Source organism: Geotrypetes seraphini, chromosome 15, assembly GCF_902459505.1.
Source record: "Geotrypetes seraphini chromosome 15, aGeoSer1.1, whole genome shotgun sequence".
Classification (NCBI taxonomy): domain Eukaryota; kingdom Metazoa; phylum Chordata; class Amphibia; order Gymnophiona; family Dermophiidae; genus Geotrypetes; species Geotrypetes seraphini.
Window position 1 is genome coordinate 30,541,041 of NC_047098.1, and position 20,784 is coordinate 30,561,824.

Below are 20,784 nucleotides of genomic sequence, written 5' to 3' on the forward strand. Positions count from 1 at the left end.
AGGCTAGAGAAAGATGCACATTATTCTAGTAGCAACAGTAGCCCAATGCTTATTTTATCCTGAGGCCAATGAATAACAGAGGTGATTATAGGTTAGCCTTACCTCAGTGGTGGGAAAATTAATGGAGACCTACTGAAGTATCTTGAATCTAGTGAGCTGCAGGACCCAAGGCAATATTGTTTATCAGAAGAAGATCAAGTCAGATGAACTTGATTAATTTCTCTAGTTGGATTACTAGAGACTTCAATCAGGGTCATGTAGTAGATGTAGTTTACTTGACTTCAGTAAAACCTTGATACTATCTTGAATAGAAGGTTCATAAATAAAATAAGCAGTCTGGGAGGTGGGCTCCAAGGGGGGAGGATGGATTAGAAGCTGGCTGAGTGACTGAGAAGTACCGTATTTTCACGTAGATAACACGCACCCGTGTAAAACGCGCACACGGGTATAGCACGCGAAAAACACAAATTTATGTACAGAAATTTTTATATATCGCGCACACCCGTATACCGCACATGTTGCCCGACTCTCCTTTCGCCCGCCCCGACTCTCCTCTCCCCCTTGAAGTCCTGTCCCCACCCTGAAAGCCTGATGCCCCCCCAATGTCCGATTCACCCCCCCCCCGCAGGACCGCTCGCACCCCCACCCCGAAGGACCGCTCGCACGCACCCGCACCCCCCACCCCGAAGGACCGCTCGCACGCATTCCCACCCGCACCCGCACCCGCTCAAGAGCTCAAGCCCTCTTGCCCCAGCCAACCGCGGCACCCCCGACACGATCGGGGCAAGAGGGAGCTCAAGCCCTCTTGCCCCCCCGACTTGGGTTGCGAGCGGTCCTGCGGGGGGGAGGGGTGAATCGGGACGTCGGGGGGGGGGGGAACTATGTAAAAAAAATTTTGTACAACGCGCTCACGCGTATAACGTGCAAGGGTATGCGCGGTACGTAAAAACCACATATAACGCGCGCATTATATGCGAGAAAATACGGTAGTAGCAGTAAATGGAATTCATTCTGAGGAAAGGAAGGCGATTATTGGTATGTCCTAACAACCTTTTCTGTGACCAGTTCCATTCAACAGAAGACACTGGAGATAGAATAGAGGCGTTTAGATTCCTCAAATGTATATGTTAAGCATAAGAGACAAGTTTTCTACACAAGAAATACTGCTTCAAAATAAGAAGTCAGTAAAAACAGAGTAGACACATAAGCAAAATTAGAACAGAATTCAAGAAAGTATGGAACATTGGAATAGGCACAGAGGATCCCTAGCAGGAAAGAAGTAAAGAAAAAGCTGATGGGCCGCCACGGGAGCGGACTGCTGGGCGCGATGGACCTCTGGTCTGATCCAGCGGAGGCAACTTCTTATGTTCTTATAAGCAGTGAAAACCAAACTTCTAAGACCTGTTTTAATAGGTAAACACTTATGTAACCCCAGTTGATGATAAAAAAAAATAAGACGGCCCCTATAATCTCTCCCCCTAAAAAAAACCCCCAAACATTTGCCTCCTCCAACTTATCCAAAGCACAGAGGAAACAGAAGCAGCAGTTAGCACATGACCCAATGTCTCAGGAGGGGTGGAGGCCTAAGAACACTAGCTGATGGGCCACATGCTGATTGCAACTGCTAGTGACAAAGGAAGTCCACAGGAAAGGAGAACAGCCTTATTTCTGTAACCTCAATTGAGAACTATGAGTCTATAGCAGTTTGCTAGACATTAAACTAAACAGACTTAAAGACAATTCACCCTTCATTCCCCCAAGAGGAGATGTGGACAAAGTAAAGGGCATCTAAAGAAAATATGACCTCATGATATAGCACATCATAAGGTAGTTGACTGGTGGCATCAGGCTACAGTTATCCAGAAATGAACTGGGTCACTGATGGTGGTATGATACTGTCTAGCTAGGTCACAGATACCTATGATGCCAGATATGCTTTATTAATTTTATTGGCTTTTACAAATTATTACAAGGCTTGGTAAACACATGGAGGACGGGTGTTGGATTAAGTATGGTAGGGATGGCCAATCAGCATCTTCTCAGCCCTACGTGACTTTCCAAAAGAAAATCTACAGGTCTTTAAAAGTCTGCCATCAGCAGCATTTTCTAAAGGGGTGCACAGCCTTCCTTACGTAGTGACGTACATCACACTTAACATGAGGTAACAGAAGAACTGCAGCAACTTCACCCTGTCTGTACTGATATCATGAGTATGTTCAAAACTCAATGGCTACCATTTCTTGTATACTGATCTCGCAATATACAACATAAACAGATGTTAAGGAAGGGGGGTGGGACGTAGCAAGCCTTGAGCACATGCATCTGGCTCAAGTCTCCATGCTGGCCATTATTGCTTTGTTTAAAGGCTGGCCTGGAGGAGGGCAGCAGCAATAGCAGTAGTGATAGTACCCACCAGTAGAATGGAACAAGGGGAAGGGCATCCTATGGAAGGGGCAATGCTGAATACTTGGTAGTATAGGGAAATGTTGAAGCTGGACTAGGGCCCAAAATAACACTAAAGAGAGCCCTATGCAAACATCCATTTGTGGAGCTCCCCTACCATGGACTCCCATTGATTTAGTTTCTCTCCCACTCCATCTAAGTCGTATTAATATTTCCTAGCCTTTACCCCCCATCATTTCAATCACGATCTTCTCCCCACATTTCATCTCTCCATTAGTAGCAAGACAAAAATGCAGAGTCTAGCTGTAGACCTGGCAGCAGTAATAGTTTGTGAGTGAGCCTGGGGCCTAGGCAAACACATGCTTTGAATGGAGTGGGTACAAAATTGCCCAGTTCCAGGAAGGAGATTTAAGGACAGTTCTAGATATCTGACAACCCTATCCCATTGCAGTATGGGACCTGCAACACTGATTTCAATGGGTAGAAAAAAAAGACTACAAAGAACACATACTAATAACAACACTGAATTGGGATGCTAGTTCAAAATCAGGACTGGCCAAAAGTCTCCTTTCTGACCTAGATAACTTGGTTCTCAAGTTGCAGGCTGTGATCATGGGGTTGAGCAAGTCATTTTCACCCTCCAATGCCTCTGGAACAAACCAGAGATGTCAAGGGTAGATTGCCCCAAGGAGTGAAATTTATAGGCTTTAAATATGAGAAAAGCTTCACAAAAGGAAGAAGTAAAGAAAATGATACAGATACACACACCACTTTTCAGACAAGATAACACACACACTTTTTCTCTTCTGGTTCTGTGCTGCTCATGTGCTCATTCAGTTAGCCCATGAAAAATTCTTACTGGTTGCCAGCCCCATCATATTTTCCCCATTACTCTTATAATCCTACCGTTTTTCAGCAATCCCCCTCTCCCCATCCATGATACTCATTGGTTTCACTGGCCTCATAGTAGAGAATGACATGGGAACAGGTACCTGTGGTTAACTGCAGGACAGGGACAGAGCCCACGGGAACGATGACCGAGCTGACGGGGATAAATTTTGTCCCCACGCCATTCTCTAAAAACTTGAGACTAGTATTGATATGTAAAAACTTAACACACCTTAGACAATTGATAACTGAATTCAATGATTATAAAAAACTGCAGAAGCTGCTTTTGGATTTAAATGAACTATTGTTAAATAACATCATTTGTATCTTGTCTGCCTTTGATAAAGCAACCAGAGTCTTGTCTGCTGATCAGACTCCTACCATCCGCAATGTCCTTCCATCTTGTGCCCAGCTGCTCAAGAATCTTACTGTTACTGCAACAGATTCATCCATCATAGTTGGCATCAAGGAACATTTCTAACATTTAATACTTTTTTTTTTTTTTTTTTTACTGTTCATCCACTACAGTTTAGGTTCTCTTCTACACCCATCTCTGAAAGACAATCTAATTATCTTACCAGATGATGTAAAAGTATAAGTGATTGAATCTTTGGGAAGGTTGTACAAAATCAGATTGAAATGGAAGGCTCTTTTTGTGATTTATAAAAAAAGTTGTACAAAATATTGTCCCTTTTTATACTTTAATAAAAATATTTAAATATAAAATCATAAGTGTTCGAGTCTTGTGCAAATGAGGACAGAGTCCACGGGGACGGAGACTGTAGGGATGGAGACAGAGCCCATAGGGAAGGGGCAGGGATGGGGGACAAACTTTGTTCCCATGCCATTCTCTAGCTCATACAAAGGCTAGCCTCCCTCCCCCCAATCAGCACTTGCACTACACAGAAACTTATCACAATACAGCCCCTCCCTTCTGTAACTAGACAAGCCTTCCCTCTGGATGGATCTTACCATGGCCTCTGCACTGGATGGAGGAGCATTGGAGAGCTAAAGAACTAAATTATGAAATATATCTACACACTTGTAGCCATCTTCCTGCCTTCAAGACAGATAATTTAGAAATCTGTAGATTCCAGAAAAAAAATACAGCTTGCAATCATAGCCTCCTAAATTATTTGCAAGGGCAGCCATAAATGTTTGGGTCCTAGGCATATGCCTAGTTTGTCCATGCTTTAAGCCAGCTTAGCTGGACACACTTAGGAAAGGGAAAGGGGTAGGGAGGGGAGAGGCTGGATACACCTGGGGAGAGGTGAGGAAAGGGGAAAGGCTGAAAGTAGAGAAGGTGAGAACAGAGCATAGAAGATAGAAAAGGAGAAAGAATAGATGTGTGAGAATACAGGAAGAGAGAGGCTGGACCTCTCAGGAGGGGGTAAGGAAAGGGAATGGTTGTATACTAGGGAAGGGGGATCTAGAAAGGGAGATGCTGGACTATGGAGGGGTAGGACCTTGAACTGCCCCCAGAGGATCACCTAGGGCAGTGTCTCTCAAACTTTCTCGAGCCGGGACACACTAAAGGTAGTGGCCACAGCTCGAGGCACCCAGAAGTGCATGGACGTCACCATGATGATATCATGTGCATGCATGACATCATCACACTGACATCCACGTAAGCGGAGGCCCTCCAGACAGGCCCTGAAATGCCAGTAGGGTGTGCCAGCAGGGAAGTCTAACAAATATCAACTGAGGAACCCCAACCATAGACCTTCCAAGCTCCACCCTAGACCTACCCAAGCTCTTCCCCAGATCCCGCCCCCTTTACTAATTGTAATGCAATTTTTTCCATTCATTTTTCATATGCACAGCAGATATAAATTCTCAAAACTGATACATTTCAATTGAAAATAAAATCATTTTTCCCTACCTTTGCTGTCTGGTGACTATTTTTCTGTGCTTTTAACTAAGTTTCCAGTGCCTTCCTATCCATTGACTGTTTTTCTCTCCGTCTTCACTTTCTGCCTTGCATCCATCTTTGTATATAATGGGAGACTGACTATATAATAAAGAAACTACCAATGTGGAGAAAATGAATAACTCATTAGCTGTACGCTCAGAGAAATGAAACTCTGAAGAGGGGGTGAGAACCTCCTCTTGGGGTAAGAGTTTACCATCCAATCATTGCATATGTTTCATGAAAAAACACTCTCTGAACACTGGTAAAACATGTATTGATAATTAGACTTGCTTGTAAGGCTGGCGTAAATATTCAAATTTCTTATGCCACAAATCTCACTGGATTGCTAGTTTGGAACACTTATCTTGTAAGTATAGCTCTCAGGGATCTCAACGCGGCCCCGTTTCGTGTTCTGCTTCAGAAGACCCAGAAACACTTAATTGAACGATGTACTCATTGAGACTCTGTACAACGAAACGGAGCCGCGTTGAGACCCCTGAGAGCTATACTTACAAGATAAGTGTTCCAAACTAGCAATCCAGTGAGATTTGTGGCATAAGAAATTTGAATATTTACGCCAGCCTTACAAGCAAATCTAATTATCAATACATGTTTTACCAGTGTTCAGAGAGTGTTTTTTCATGAAACATATGCAATGATTGGATGGTAAACTCTTACCCCAAGAGGAGGTTCTCACCCCCTCTTCAGAGTTTCATTTCTCTGAGCGTACTGCTAATGAGTTATTCATTTTCTCCACACTGGTAGTTTCTTTATTATATAGTCAGTCTCCCATTATATACATAGCCTTTTACTGACTATTGTTTATAGACAGTCCCTGTAATTTGCTATAACGAAGTTGCATCCATCTTTGGCATTAAGTTAACATTCAATTTTTCAATTTGTCTGTTTTCTTCTCAAAATCTACTTTTCCACATCTTACCTTCCCTTCCTATCTCTCTCTCCTTCCCTCCCTATTTCCATGGTCTGACATCTCTCTCCTTCCCTCTCCCCCCCCCCCCCCCCGCCCAGTTGTCCGACATCTCTCTCCTTCCTTTCCCCCCCTTCCTAGTCTGGCATCTCTCCTCTCCTTCCCATAATCTGACATCTCTCTCTATTACTACTAATATTATTATTTCTATTTCTATAGTACTACCAGACTCCTCTCCTTCCCTTCCCTGCTCTGATATTTCTCCCTTCTTTTAGTAATCTCTTCTCTCCCCTCCCCCCCCAGTGTAACATTTCTCTTTCCATTCCTCCTTTCTGCCCCCTGCAGTTCATCTCCCTTCCCTTCCTCCTTTCTGGCCCCCCTCCCAGTCCAACATTTCTCCCTCCTTTCCACTAGTCTAACATTTTTTTCTCTCTTCCTCCTGCATGCTTCTCCTCTGGTCCTCCTTCCTTCTCCTAACCAACATCTCTCTCTCTCTCCCTCCATGAGTCCAACTTTTCACTTTCTGCCCTCTCCCCCTTCCCCTCGAGTGTGACATTTCTCCTTCCCTCCTTTCTGTCCTCCCATATCTGGTCTTTTGATGTGCAGCTCCTGACTGGGTTTCACAGTTTTCTCTTCTGTGTCAATAGGGGGCATATATAGTTATGTATGCAGTGTGTCTTTACATGGCACAACCTCTTTGTGGTTTTGGCAGTGCTATGTGTGGTAAGCAGTGATTACAGGACAATCTGCACTGCTCATGTTCTTCCAGGTTCTGGCTGATGAGTACCAAGAGTCTTCCACCTCTTTTCATATGAAGCTATCCCTTCCATTCTAAGATAAAATGTGTCAGTCCAGGTATTCAGGCAGTAGGCTGCCCACCTTAATAGTTTAATCTGATCTTTGATATGGCAGAAGCATACACAAGTCTCATGCTGGTTTCTTCTTTTTCACTTAGATCCTTATTTTGGAAAGGACTAATTCCTATGCACTGTTTTACATTATTATGTAATTCTGGGCTTCCGTTAACAGTACTATCAATGAACCTTAACCCAGACCTGGATGGATTCACTTTGTAGACTTCAGATTTATTTAGAGCTGTGCCTCTTCACCTTGTGGTCTAGCACCAATACTCCCATCAGTAGCCCATAGAGAAATCCATCTTACCACCTCTGCCAGGAATGAGGGTTTCTAGAATTGCTCCAAAGCCGTCAGTAGCATGAGAGAGGAGAAAAAAAATATTCCTAAATCAACTTGCTCAAGCTGTAAAATCATGGACCATTCTATTATTAGACAATGGAGGAAAACTGGAGAGCTAAAGAACTAAATTATGAAACATATCCACACACTTATAGTCATCCTCCTGCTTTCAAGATAGATAATTTACAAATCTGTATATTCCAGAACAAATACAGCCTGCAATCTTAGCTTCCTGAATGGGCCTCTAGACATAATCACATGTTCAATACTGGGTGGGATTTTATTGGATTGAAATCACAGTATCAGAATTTCAAGAAACAGTATGCCCCAAGTGGCTTTGTAAAATGTGATCTTTTCTACTCATTCTAGATTTATAAAACAACGTAAAAGGGTATATGTATGTGTATACCCATGCATCCATACTTTTATATTTATTTTTATAAAGCTTGATTGCACTGATCTGTTAATAGCAATCATATGTTCATGGGTTAAAGGGGCCTATGTCCCATCAGAATATTATAAGAGGTTTTCTTAAGAAATAGCACATCCTGTTGGGTTTCAGTAGGGTTCCAGCACTGTGCATTTCAGCTGCAAGTTTTCTGTTATGCTGACAATATATAATTATACATTTTGAGTGGACTGGGATTTTGGATACTGATGGTGACATTGGACCTGGGGTTTTTTTGGATTTTGATGGTGATATTGATTGCAATGTTTCATTTATATTATGAATTTTGATTTTATTATAGATTTATTGGGCTCGATATTCAGACCACAGGAGGCATCCTGGCTACCTCCAGTGGTTGACAATAAACCTGGAAATTAAATGCCTGGGTCATATCCAGCTACTGGTACTGAATTTCTGGGCTAAGTTCAGCTGTGATTGGCATAGCCGCCCAAGCTAAGAGTCATTGATTTGCTGGCTAAATCATAGCAGCCAAAGATAGGCCTGTTTTTTAGGTGGGTCCATATGGCTGCTAGACTTAGCCAGTTAGCCAATGAATATTGGCACAACATAGCTTGTGATCAGGATGTTCAGTGGGAGATAGCTGGCTATCTCCCGCTGGGTATCAGCGGTTAACCAGTTTAGTGCCAGCTAAATACCCCTGAATACTGGGCAGATTGTGTATTATTATGTATAGACCTTGGACCTTTATGAGATTAAGTAAGGGTTTTTGATTTAGAAACACAGAAACATGACGGCAGATAAAGGCCTAATGGCCCTTCCCTACCATCCCTTCCATCTGCCGTTCTCCACATCCACATTGGCAAATGTAACCCAGTCTCGGACCAGAGGTCATGGCCTGAAGCTGAGAGGGGACACGGCCAGGACAAACGTCAGAAAGTTCTGCTTCACACAGCGAGTAGTGAACGCCTGGAACTCTCTCCCGAAAGAGCTGGTGGAGGAATCCACCATTCTAGGATTTAAGGGAAAATTGGACGCACATCTTCTTGCAGAAGACATTGAGGGATACGAGTGACCATTGTATTCACCAGGGTTTGCCTGGCTGAGCCTCCGTGTGTGCGGATCGCCGGACTAGATGGACCCCAGGTCTGATCCGGTGCAGGCATTTCTTATGTTCTTATTATCTTTCTCTTCTAAGAGATCCCACATGCCTGTCCAATGCTACCTTGAATTCAGATACCGTCTTCATCTCCACCACATGCACCGGGAGACCATTCCAGACATCTACCATCCTTTCTGTAAAGAAGTATTTTGTTACATTCCTCCTGAGCCTATCGCCGCTTAACTTCATCCTACGCCCAACTCCTTCCGGAATTTTCCTTAATTTGAAAAAGACTCACCTCCTGTATATTAACGCCATGGAGAGAGATTTAAATATCCCTATCATATCCCCTCTCTCCATCTTTCCTCTAGATTAGTATACATATTATATTCTTTAAGTCTATCCTCATACGATTTATGACAAAGGCCGCTAACCAACTTTGTTGCAGCCCTCTGGACTGACTATTCTATTTATATCTTTTTGAAGGTATGGTCTCCAAAAGTGCACACAGTATTCCAAATGGGGCCTAATCAAAGACTTATACAGCAGCATTAAATTATTTTGATTCGACTTAAACAGGGCATTCCCCTTGGAAAGGTGGAATATAAGTTTTGATTGGAATATCAAAATTGCAGATAGCACGTCACTTCAAAAACAAATAGCCACTTATTCAAATGAGGAGCAGCTTTGTACACATTAGTGCTAATATTACAACCTGAAGTGAATGAGTTTATTTCTCTTGAACGGAAGCAGCCTGAGCGTCTGGCACTAGAAGGAGAGGTATAAATCATGCTACGTCTGTTTCTAATCCTTGCACTCGTGACCCTGTGCACACGTGGAATGGTTTGTTATCTGGGGAAGGAATACTTTTCTCCCTAAGCTTACCTCATCCAACAGCCAAAAAACCTGAAGATGCAAAAAGCACATTTTGTGCAGGGCAGTCTCTGGGACCCCAGTCAGCCCCAGACTGCCTGCCAGCAGCTTCAGGTTTTATTAACAAAAAGACAGACTTTGACAAACATAAGAGTGGAAGTGGGGGCTCAGGTTTCAGGAACCCCCCTCCCTCATACAGAAGGATAAATGGCATTAACAATCCCTATACTACCCCTCAGACAGAAAGAACATTTATACAGGAAAAACAAGACCAGAGATAGCAAAATGCATAAGGTTTGTAAGTTCAGCAGCCAGATGCACTTATATCTCAATGTGCATTAACCAATGCTAATACAGAAACATGTAGATAAAGACCATAAGATCCATATACTTTCTGATGCAATGTCTTAAGAGCTCATTTGATTTCCAGCTTCCCTTTATGTTTTCAAACCTAGAAACTCTGTGCTTTCTTGAATGATGTTATCATTTTTTGCCTCCACCGCCTCCATTGGGAGCCCACTCCATGCATACATCACCCTTTATGTAAAAGTTTATCTGCTTATGTTAACTCCTAGATTTATCCCCTTTGAGCCATACACCAAGACCTTTTGTTCTAGAATTGCCATTTCACTGAAAATGTTTGCTTTTGTGCATTTTTGTGTAATTTAATGTTTCTGCAATATCCCACCTTACTCTTAGCTTTTCTTGAGTATAACTGTTTTGGTTCTTAAGTTTTGTCTCATGGGGCTTTTCTGATGCAGAAACTGTACAACTTTAACAGCACTTCTCTGGATTACTGCTGCTCTGTTTGCATAATTTTGAGGGTATAGCCTCCAAAACTAACAATATATCCACTTACATTCCACTAGATACCATAAGTCCACTGCGAACAACAATTAAAAGAAACGGGTAAAATACCGGGACTATCAATACATAAAATTCCCTACTAATTACTAAATATGCTCAAAACAAGAATGATTCTAAATTTTTACTATTAAGAAATCTCTGACATAAAAAGGTTTTCAGTTTTCCTGAAAACATATATAATCCATCATGAAATGCAGATGATCAGGAAGATTATTCCAAATACAATAGTCCAGGTGATCTCTTATCAATGATCAGTCTTGCAATCACTTCCTTTATGGTCCATTTAATAATTATCCATATGCATCTTGGTATTCCCTTTTCTCTGGCCACTCCATATTCCACAATGCCAAGTGAGCAAAGTCCTCAAACTTTACACATTTGTTGTAAATTACCAGACTTTCCACTCCTAAGATCTTTAGGTACTCATTTAAATTATTAAAACACAATTGACTTCAGTTCAAGAGGTGACCTACAGAAAACCTCAGCTGATGCCTGGCCATACTACTTCAGTGCAAGTGAACAGGCTGAGGAAAAGATGCTTTGTACCTTACAAAAGTGCCCTGCTGAATCAAAACTAATCTAATCTAAAATTTCTAAATCACTCTAATACAGTGGTCTCAAACTCAAACCCTTTGCGGGGCCACATTTTGGATTTGTAGGTACTTGGAGGGCCGCAGAAAAAATAGTTAATGTCTTATTAAAGAAATGACAATTTTGCATGAGGTTAAACTCTTTATAGTTTATAAAACTTTCCTTTAACAGTTAAAAGGAAAGATATATAAACTATAAAGAGTTTACCTCATGCAAAATTGTCATTTCTTTAATAAGACATTTTAACTATTTTTTCTGCAGCCCTCCAAGTACTCTATTTTTTCTGCAGCACTCACATTTAAAGTTTAATATCTTTTCTTTCTCAAAACTGGCACATTTCAATTACTAAATTGAAAATAAAATCATTTTCCTACCTTTGTTTGGTAATTTCATCAGTCTCAGGTTGCACTTTATTCTTCTGACTGTGCATCCAATATTTCTTCCCTTCTTTCAGCCTCCTGTATGCTTCCTCTCCTCCAGACCTCATTCCCTCCCCCAACTTTTTCTTTCTTTCTCTATGTCTGTCTTTCTCTGATTCCTTGTCCCATTTTTTGCTTTGTTTCTGGCTCCCTGTCCCCCCCTACTTTCTTTCTTCCTTCCTGCCCTCCTGCCACCGCCGCCGGGGAATTGGCTGCTGCTGCCATCGGGAACAGGCCGAGATCTCCCTCCTTCTCTTCTCCACGGGGCCAACCAACTCTCGCCGCCCGAACTCAATTCTAACGTTGGAAAGGACGTTCCGGGCAGCCAGGCAGCGATTGGCTAGCCAGAACGTCCTCTCAGCGTCAGAATTGACGTCGGGCGGCGAGAGTTGGTCGGCCCCGAAGAAAAGCAGGGAGATCAAAGAACACGGTGCCGGCCTGAGAAGGGAAGGGAAGCAGGTTGGGCACCACTGCTCTAGACGAGACGCACTCTAGGGAGAACAGTGGACCGCCCCCCCTTCATACGCCACTGGAGCAGCAGCGTGTCTGGCCCGCTCTTCCGTGGATAGCGCAAGGAGCCGCCAACCCGCAGCTTTGAACGGAACGAGCTGGCCAGACACGCTGCTGCTCCAAAAGGAAGATAATGATCCAGTCCAGACCACGGGCCGCAAATAAAATCTGGAGAGCTACATGCGGCCCGTGGGCCACATGTTTGAGACCGCTGCTCTAATACCATTTAATTCAAGGTGATTTACATCAAAAAGAAGCCACTAAAAAAACTCTCCTCTATCTAATGTGATGAACAAATGGCAAGAGGATATGGGCATCCCATTAGATACATATTAGCTCCTTTGTGGAGAAACATGCGGTCATTGATATATAAAATCACTAGTTTTGCTGCGCTATACCAAACTTTTTTCTTTCTGGTACATAGAGTCTACTGGACTCCTAGTAAGCTTGCAAAAATACAGAAAGATCACCACAATGATTTACGTTGGTCCTGTAAACCGTCACAAGGTACATTGAAACACATGCTTTATGAATGTCCTTTATTAAAACTTTATTGGACGAATGTATGAAACCACATACATTCCTTACTGGATATTTTCATTCCATTATCTTACTCACTATTACTCGTTAGTTTAACGGCATCACATACATCACTACTTCCAGAGAATGTGCCACTGGTCCAATTATTAATGTTGGTGGCTTTGCGCATTATTTTTGCAAACTGGAAAGATTTCACTAATGTCTCTCATAATGAATGGTGAAACAGTTTGCCTTTATGCTAAATATGAACGAAACGGTTCACTTACCAGATTTGAAAGAATGTGGGCATCATTGCTATCTTAAACTAAAATGCTATGTACTTCTGCAGATTCCTGTAAATCAGCTTGATGTAATATGTTACATTAACCTATGATCTACATGAAAATATAAGTAAAGATCGCCCTTTAGAATTTCTGTATATGTTAACAATTTGTGATGTAACATGAGAACGCTATTCTCATTTTCTCATTTATTTTATTTTACATGTCTTTCCAGTTCCTCTTTTGGTTAAATTTATAGTACAATTCCACCTCCCCATTCGCGGTTTCCGCACTCGCGATTTCACATAATCGTGATTTTTGGGGGGAGGGGGAAAAAAAAAACAACTATATTTTTGCCTTCCCCCCGGCATCCCAGCCTTACCTGGTGGTCTAGTGGGCTTTCGGGGCAGGAGCGATCTTCCTACGCTCCTGCCCCGTGTAGATCGCCAATAGGAAATGGCTGTGGGGAGTTCCCATCATAGTCTCGAGAGACTACGGGAACTCACGGCAGTCATTTCTTATTGGCGATTTGCACAGGGCAGGAGCGTAGAAGATCGCTCCTGCCCCGAAAGCCCGCTAGACCATAAGGTAAGGCCGGGATGCCGGAGGAAGGCGGGGGTGGGTCAGAGCTGGATATTCGCGGTATTTCGGCTCTGCCCCTATCCCCCGCGAATAACGAGGGAGATGTGTAGGATGTTTCCTACTTAAGTTATATTAAGTTGTAGTGATTGACACTATGTAACACTGCTTATTATACAACTGTTAGCTTACTGGTCAATTACTGGTTGTTTGTTATAAATATGCAAATATCAATAAAAATGATTGAACAACAACAAAAAAAAAAGAAGCCATAAAGTTCTATGGGAAAATACAATTCCTTGGATAAAAAGATATCCTTACAATTCTTTAACTAAAAGTACTAACTTTACAATCTAAATATAAAAATGTTTTTCAACATTCTATGAAATTTCCAATAACTAACTTCTGTCCTTATTTGTATAATAAATCATTCCAAATAACAATTGCAAAAAATGTAAAAGAAGAATTAAGCTGATGTTTAAAAAGTATTCCTCTAAAATGGGGAAACTACAATACACTTCCCCCTCCCCATTTGTGGTTTCCACACTCGTGATTTCACATAATCATTATTTTTTTGGGGGGGAGAACTCCCCCCATATTTTTGCTTTCCCCCCAGCATCCCAGCCTTACCTGGTGGTCTAGTGGGCGTTCGGGGCAGGAGCAATCTTCCTACACTCCTGCCCTGTGGAGATCGCCAAAAGGAAATGGCTGTGGGGAGTTCCCGTCATAGTCTCGAGAGACTACGGGAACTCACGGCAGCCATTTCCTATTGGCGATCTGCAGGGGGCAGAAGCGTAGGAAGATCGCTCCTGCCCCGAAAGCCCGCTAGACCACCAGGTAAGGCCAGGATGCCGGGGGGGAAGGTGGGGTGGGTCAGAGCCGGATATTCGCGTTTTTTCGCCATTCGCGGTCCGTCTCTGCCCCTATCCCCCGTGAATAACGAGGGAGATGTGTAAAAATGTATAATGCACACGTGAAAAGAACAAAGTGATTGGAATAATTGGATGACTGGAAGCCTGATTCCTTTAAATGTCCATATGGGTCATCACTGGTGATAATGATTAAATCATGCAGACCAGTACATTTTGTTATACCAGTTCAGAAGCTTGATGCTCAATGCTATCTACTGATGAAACTCACAACCAGGGATGTTCCTATGCTTGCCACTGGCAATCAGTTTTCAACCATACTAGATGTAGGTTTATATTTACTACATGATTTGCTATACCACCTTTTCCAATAGCATCATAACGATTTAGTATCACAGCATCCTGAAATTTTGGGACTGCAGTACATTTATATATAACCAGGATCCCTCTAACACACAAGCGTGCTGGAAGACAGCCATCAACAAAATGGAAAATAAGATTTATAGGTTTAAAGTACATCTCCCGTCCCTTGTCCCTTTACCCCCAACCCAACCCCCTTCTCCCAAAACAACCACTGATATCAGTAGGGTGTAAAGATATAAATGCTCCCACTCAATAAAGCCCAACTCAGAGGTTCACATTCCTGGGCTTAGGGAGATAGGGTGCATACACAGTTGAAAATTATATTTTGTAGAAGAAAAAGTGAGAGAATCTGGCTTCAAGAGGGCAAACACCAGGTTCAAATGCTCCTATTCATTCATCTAAAATGCCAACTGAAAGGAAGGCTGATGTGATACTGCAGTAGGGGGAAGGGACGCCTGCTTTTCCTAAAAGCCTTTTTTTTTCTTCTTAAAGTTCACATATGGTGTCTGCTGCTCTCTAGTTGCCTATTTATCACTTTCCTCTTAAAACTGGGGAAGGCACTGGCCTGCGTCCTGGGGTGGGGGAGGGGGGGGGCTTTATGCATGATGCAAACCATTTGGAGCAATGTGAGATGCTGCCAACACAAGCTGCACTATTTAAACAAGTGAGGAAATGATGGTATATACAGCGTGCCAGCAAGCACACACACACCAAAGGAAGTCCAGAAGGTTTTTTCATGACACAGAGCTGGATGTGAGCGGTTAAAAGGTCGATATTTTCCCTTAACACCCTTCTCAATGACTTAATCGTGTTCCGTTTGCACAGAAAACTTCCCAAGAATATACTAAAAAAAAAAAGAAAAGAATAAGAGAAGCTGGAAAGAAGAAGGGATGCCCTGTTGCTGACCTTGTCCGAGGTTTTCTCCATGTAACAGGGGTCTTGGGGGGTGGCCAGAAGGGGGATGAATCCGGACAATAGCCGGTCCTCTTCCAAGACAAGGAGGGTGAGGTCATCATCAAGGTCCTTGTACAGGGGCACCTCCAACTGATTCACTGTAGTGAGAACATTACAGAACTCTGCCAGTGTCACCCACACATCTACGGAGGCCCTGGGAGAAGAGGAGACATAAGAGACCAGTAATAAAGGGAAGGGAAGATCACAAACAGGGATAGAAGGGAAGAAAGTATCAGGAATGGGTGAGGGTGGTTGGAGCGTAGAGAGATCAGGAATGGGGGAATGGAGAGAAGGATCAGGGTTAGGAAAGGATCTGGAATGGGGGTGGAGGGAAGGATGGATCAAGAACAAATAGCAAACAATACTTGCAATAAGTTTGTTAGTAATTTCATTGACACCCCAAGCTCTTTAGGAAAATAAGCCCTAAGATACTCACTTGCAGGTATTGAGGGCCACACTGAGCTCTGGTTTCCAGGATATCCATAATGTATATTCATCAAAAATTATTTGTTTCAATAAATGGTTAATTTGCATATTACACTTAAGCTGAAAGCTAGACTTTTTCACAGCATTGAAAAATGTTCCTTCTTGATCTTAACTAGACCATACGATCTTGCTAGACTGTCATCTCTAGTATCTATCACTACACTTGCTACTATTTATTATTTCTATAGTGCTAGAAGGTATACTAACATTAGGCATGGGAGGCAGAAGCACATGAGAGTTAACGCTATACAAGAGCAGGCTCACTGATCTGAAGGTGAACTGATACATGTGGAGAGGTATTTTTGAAAGGAAGTCCAGAATGTCCATCTCAGGTGTATTTTTAAACACCTGTTCAAAAATATGTGAGATGGACGTCCATATGCTAGAAAAGTCCACCACAAACATCCATTTTACAAACTGAAATGTCCACATTTAAGCAGGCGAAAACAAGATACATGAACACCTGTATAAGCAGCATTCTGAGAAAATGATCATGCACAGCAGTCTAGAAGTTAGTGCAGTGGATTGTAAACCAAGGGTCCCAGGTTCAAATCCCACTAACTCTTTCTTTTTGTAATTGTGAGCTCTCCAGAAACAGAAAAATATTGACTATAGCTGAATGTACACCACTTCAATAGCTTTCAGGCTTGCAGATGTCATAGGTACAGTAGGTATTTTTCTGGGCCTGGCGAGGGAGGGGGATAGCAACCACTGGGGGATTAAGATGGCATTAGGCCTTAATCCCTCCAGTGTACATATACTCAATCAGTGCACCTTTCTGTAACCTGGACATTCCTGAAACAGGTGTAAATAAGGAAATCCTTTTCAGATATGGATGTTTCTTCCCTTTCAGCAATCAATGTTGGATGTCCAGATTTCAGGCCCTCCCTAGTCCCACCCAGAACATGCCCACAACACGCTCTCTTGCTGCAGTGTTAGATGTCCTTATTCTACCATTTCAAAATCAGGATTTGGATGTTTCAAGCACAAAGATGGCCATTTGGCCTTTGGAAATGCTCTTATGATTTGAAAATGAGTGCCATAATAAATAATCCCAGCTCCATGGAGATTACAATGTAATCAAGATACACAAAAAAGACAAAAAGGAAGTTTCAGGAAGTTTATTTACTCCACAAAACATGGTTAAAATTCAGAGGGTTCCGTGTGGTTTTTAAATCTTTCACACAAGTCAATTCTTGGGATGATTCAATATAGAAAACAAGAGAGAGGCTGTGCTTTAGGTACTCCAAGAGATGAGTACAACCAACTGTTTGTTTCTTTTTATTTTTGCCAACAGGGAAACCTGAAAGAGAAAGAAATGGAGTAAAACTTGGATTCTCTTAAACCAGCTGACTGATAGTAGGCTTTAATAAAAGTGTCTTACTTTTTCATTGATAGTCCCAGTGTAGGTGAGAATCCAGAGGTGCCTGAATGCTGGGAGAAGCATGTAAGACTAGCTGAACAGACCTTCTCTTTGGAGTCTCTTTACAAGACTGTGGAATGATGGTGGATGCCTCATATGAAAGAAGTGCAGCACCCAAGAGGGAAGAAGCAATTGCACATCTCATGAGACAAGAGCAGCAATTGCAAGAACAAAAACATGAGAAGAGTCATACTCGGTCAGACCAATGGTCCACCTAGCCCTGTTTTCAACAGTGGCCAATCCAGGTCACAGTACCTGGCAGAAACCCAAATAGTAGCAATACACCATGCTACCGATCAAGGGCAAATAGTAACTTCCTCAATAGCAGACTATGGACTTTTCCTCCAGGAACTTGTCCAAACTTTTCTCAAACCCAGCTACGCTAACCACTGCAATGAGTTCCAGAGCTTAACTATTCTTTGAGTTAAAAAAAATATTTCCTTCTATTTGTTTTAAAAAGTATTCCATGTAATTTTATTGAGTGTCCCCTGGTTTTTGTATTTTTTGAAAGGATGAAAAATCATTTCACTCTTACCCGTTCTACACTAGTCAGGATTTTGTAGATCTCAATCATATTCCCCCTCAGCCATTTCTTTTCCAAGCTGAAGAGCCCCAAACTCTTTAGTCTTTTCTCATACGAGAGGAGTTCCATCCCTTTATCATTCTGGTCATTCTTCTTTGAATCTATTCTAATTCCGCTATATCTTTTTTGAGATACAACGACCAGAACTGTGTATATTCAAGATGAGAAGGCATCATGAAGTAATAGAGAGGCATTATAATATTGTTGGTTTTATTTACAATTCCTTTCCTAATAATTCTTAGCATCCTGTTTACTTTGTTGCCGAAGCCACAGATTGGACAGAAGATTTCAGCGCAGTGTCTACAATGATACCCAGATCTTTTTCTTGGGTGCTGACTGCTAAGGTATTCCCTAGCATTGTTAACTATGATTTGGATTGTTCTTCCCAATATGCAATACTTTGCATTTGGTCACATTAAATTTTTTTCTTCCATTAGGATGCCCAGACTTCCAATTTCCTAAGATCTGCCTAAGATTTTTCACAGTCCTCATGTGCTTTGACAACTTTGAATAGTTTTGTATCATCCACAAATTTAGTCACCTATTTGTTGTTCTAATTTTCAGATCATTTATAAACCTATTAAATAGCACCATTCCCAGTACAGATCCCTGCGGCACTCCACTATTCACCACCCTCCATTGAGAAAATGGCCATTTAACTCTACCCACTGTTTTCTGTCCAATAACCAGTTCCTAATCCACAACATAACATTGCCTCCTATCCCATGACTCTTTAATTTTCTTAGGAGTCTTTCATGAGGAACTTTGTCAAAATAGAAAGAGTGGATCCCCAGGACTTGCTGAAATCAGGAGTAAAGTTCTGTGGTGGTGGTTTTGATGGCAGACCCTAAACCTGATGACATTTGGGGGTAGTTCTCAGTATTTCTATTTGCCTCTGCTGCCATTTTGGACCTGGCAGGACTAATACCCTCTGTAAAACCCGTCACCATTATCCTTAAAGCTATACAATCATGTTGGCTTTCTTGGGAAAATCAATTTCATCTTTGGTGATTATTACTTCTCATATTGCTATGGAAGGGAATTTTATAACAGATTGCTTAGGTTGCAAACCTCAAAGTAAGCACCTTCTAGCCAATTTCTTTTATTTATTTGAAGGGCGGAGTAGCCTAATGATTAGAGCAGTGGACTAAGATCCTGGGGAACTGAGTTCAATTCCCACTGTAGCTCCTTGTGACCCTTAGCCTTCCATTGCCCCAGGAACAGATTGTATGCCCTCTAGGGACAGAGAAAGTACCTACATATAATAATCTACAATGCTGTGTACATCTAGTACCACTATAGAAATGATTAATAGTATTTAATAAATTTGATATAATGCTTTTCTATATCAAAAAGGAAAATAAATAAAGCAGCAGCTTCATAAAGGTAGATAGGCACAACTGTTGGGTTTTTTTTAATTTAAGAAAACAGCATGACTAAAGCTGCAATAATCATAGAAACATAGAAAAATGACGGCAGATAAGGGCCATATAGCCCATCAAGTCTGCCCACACTATTTACCCACCCTCTTAGGTCTTCTGACCTCTTAAGTATAATTGTAATTATACTGTCACTCTACTGACCCGCTCATTGTAATTATACTGTCAAGGCTAAAATACAGTCAGTATATTTATACCAGTATTTTCTCAACTCCTCACCCAAACAAACCTCCTTTTGGATCAAAATTTAAACCTTCTTGTTACCATACATACTTTTACATATGGGATAATTTATTTTACATGCTAATAATCCTTTATAAAATGATTCCCATGAAGACTAGGTTCAGGAGACTAGACAGTCCAAATGTCCTTGTTACAAATGGAACTTATACAAGACAAGAATTGCATTTTAAATTTTCTGAAGGTCTTTGCCGCTTCCAATAGATATTATAAAGTTCATGCTCACGAGAACCTATCCTGAGAGAAAAATATACATTAAACCATCTGGAAAGCATGCGTTTAGCACACGCTAAAACGGCTAGCACGCCTTAGTAAAAGGACCCCTAGATTTCTCGGGAAAATATTAAAGGGTGCAGGAAGGAAAAAAAAAAAAGTTTGTAAGAGTAGATATGCCACATGGGGTAAATATAAAAGAAGACTTTAACACACTGGAAAAATGATCAACAGTATGGCAACTACACTTTAATTCAAAACATTCTGCAAAATCATGCCTCGGAGTACTGAAATTCAAGGTCCAAATACCATTTTTGGAGGTGGAGAATTAGCAATTTACCAAACAAGAATGATACCCAAGATAAACCCAAAACAGCCAGTTAGTGTGCCAGAGCACATCAAAAGAGGTATTTAATCTTATTTCATCACAGCTTGTATAAAGCTCCTCAGAAAGGCTACTGGGGCCCAAATTAATGACTCTTTCAGGGAGTAATGCCTCATGCTTTAAAAAACTAAAGTTGTTAGAGTAATCCTGAAAAAAAGCCACCACTAGATCCACTTACGCTAAAACACTATGTCCGTCTCAAACTTCCCATTTTTAGGAAAGGTGACTTGAGAATTACAAGATTACTTTCTTGATAACTTGTGAACCAGGATTTCATAGGGAACATAATATAGATACTGCTTTTTTAGGAATGTTAGACAATGTAACAGGAGCTTGATCAGGGAAATTAGTCTT

At 41.7% G+C, this 20,784-nt stretch overlaps 1 protein-coding gene across 3 annotated transcripts in view; it reads right to left on the minus strand.

Moving 5' to 3' along the window:
• SMG6 (SMG6 nonsense mediated mRNA decay factor) overlaps window positions 1-20,784 on the minus strand; it is a 317,581-nt gene that overhangs the window by 99,534 nt on the left and 197,263 nt on the right. For all 3 annotated transcript variants that reach the window (XM_033921220.1, XM_033921221.1, XM_033921222.1), the window contains one exon: window positions 15,614-15,815. In XM_033921220.1, the coding sequence (XP_033777111.1) occupies window positions 15,614-15,815 (202 nt within the window). The remainder of the gene's footprint in view (window positions 1-15,613; window positions 15,816-20,784) is intronic.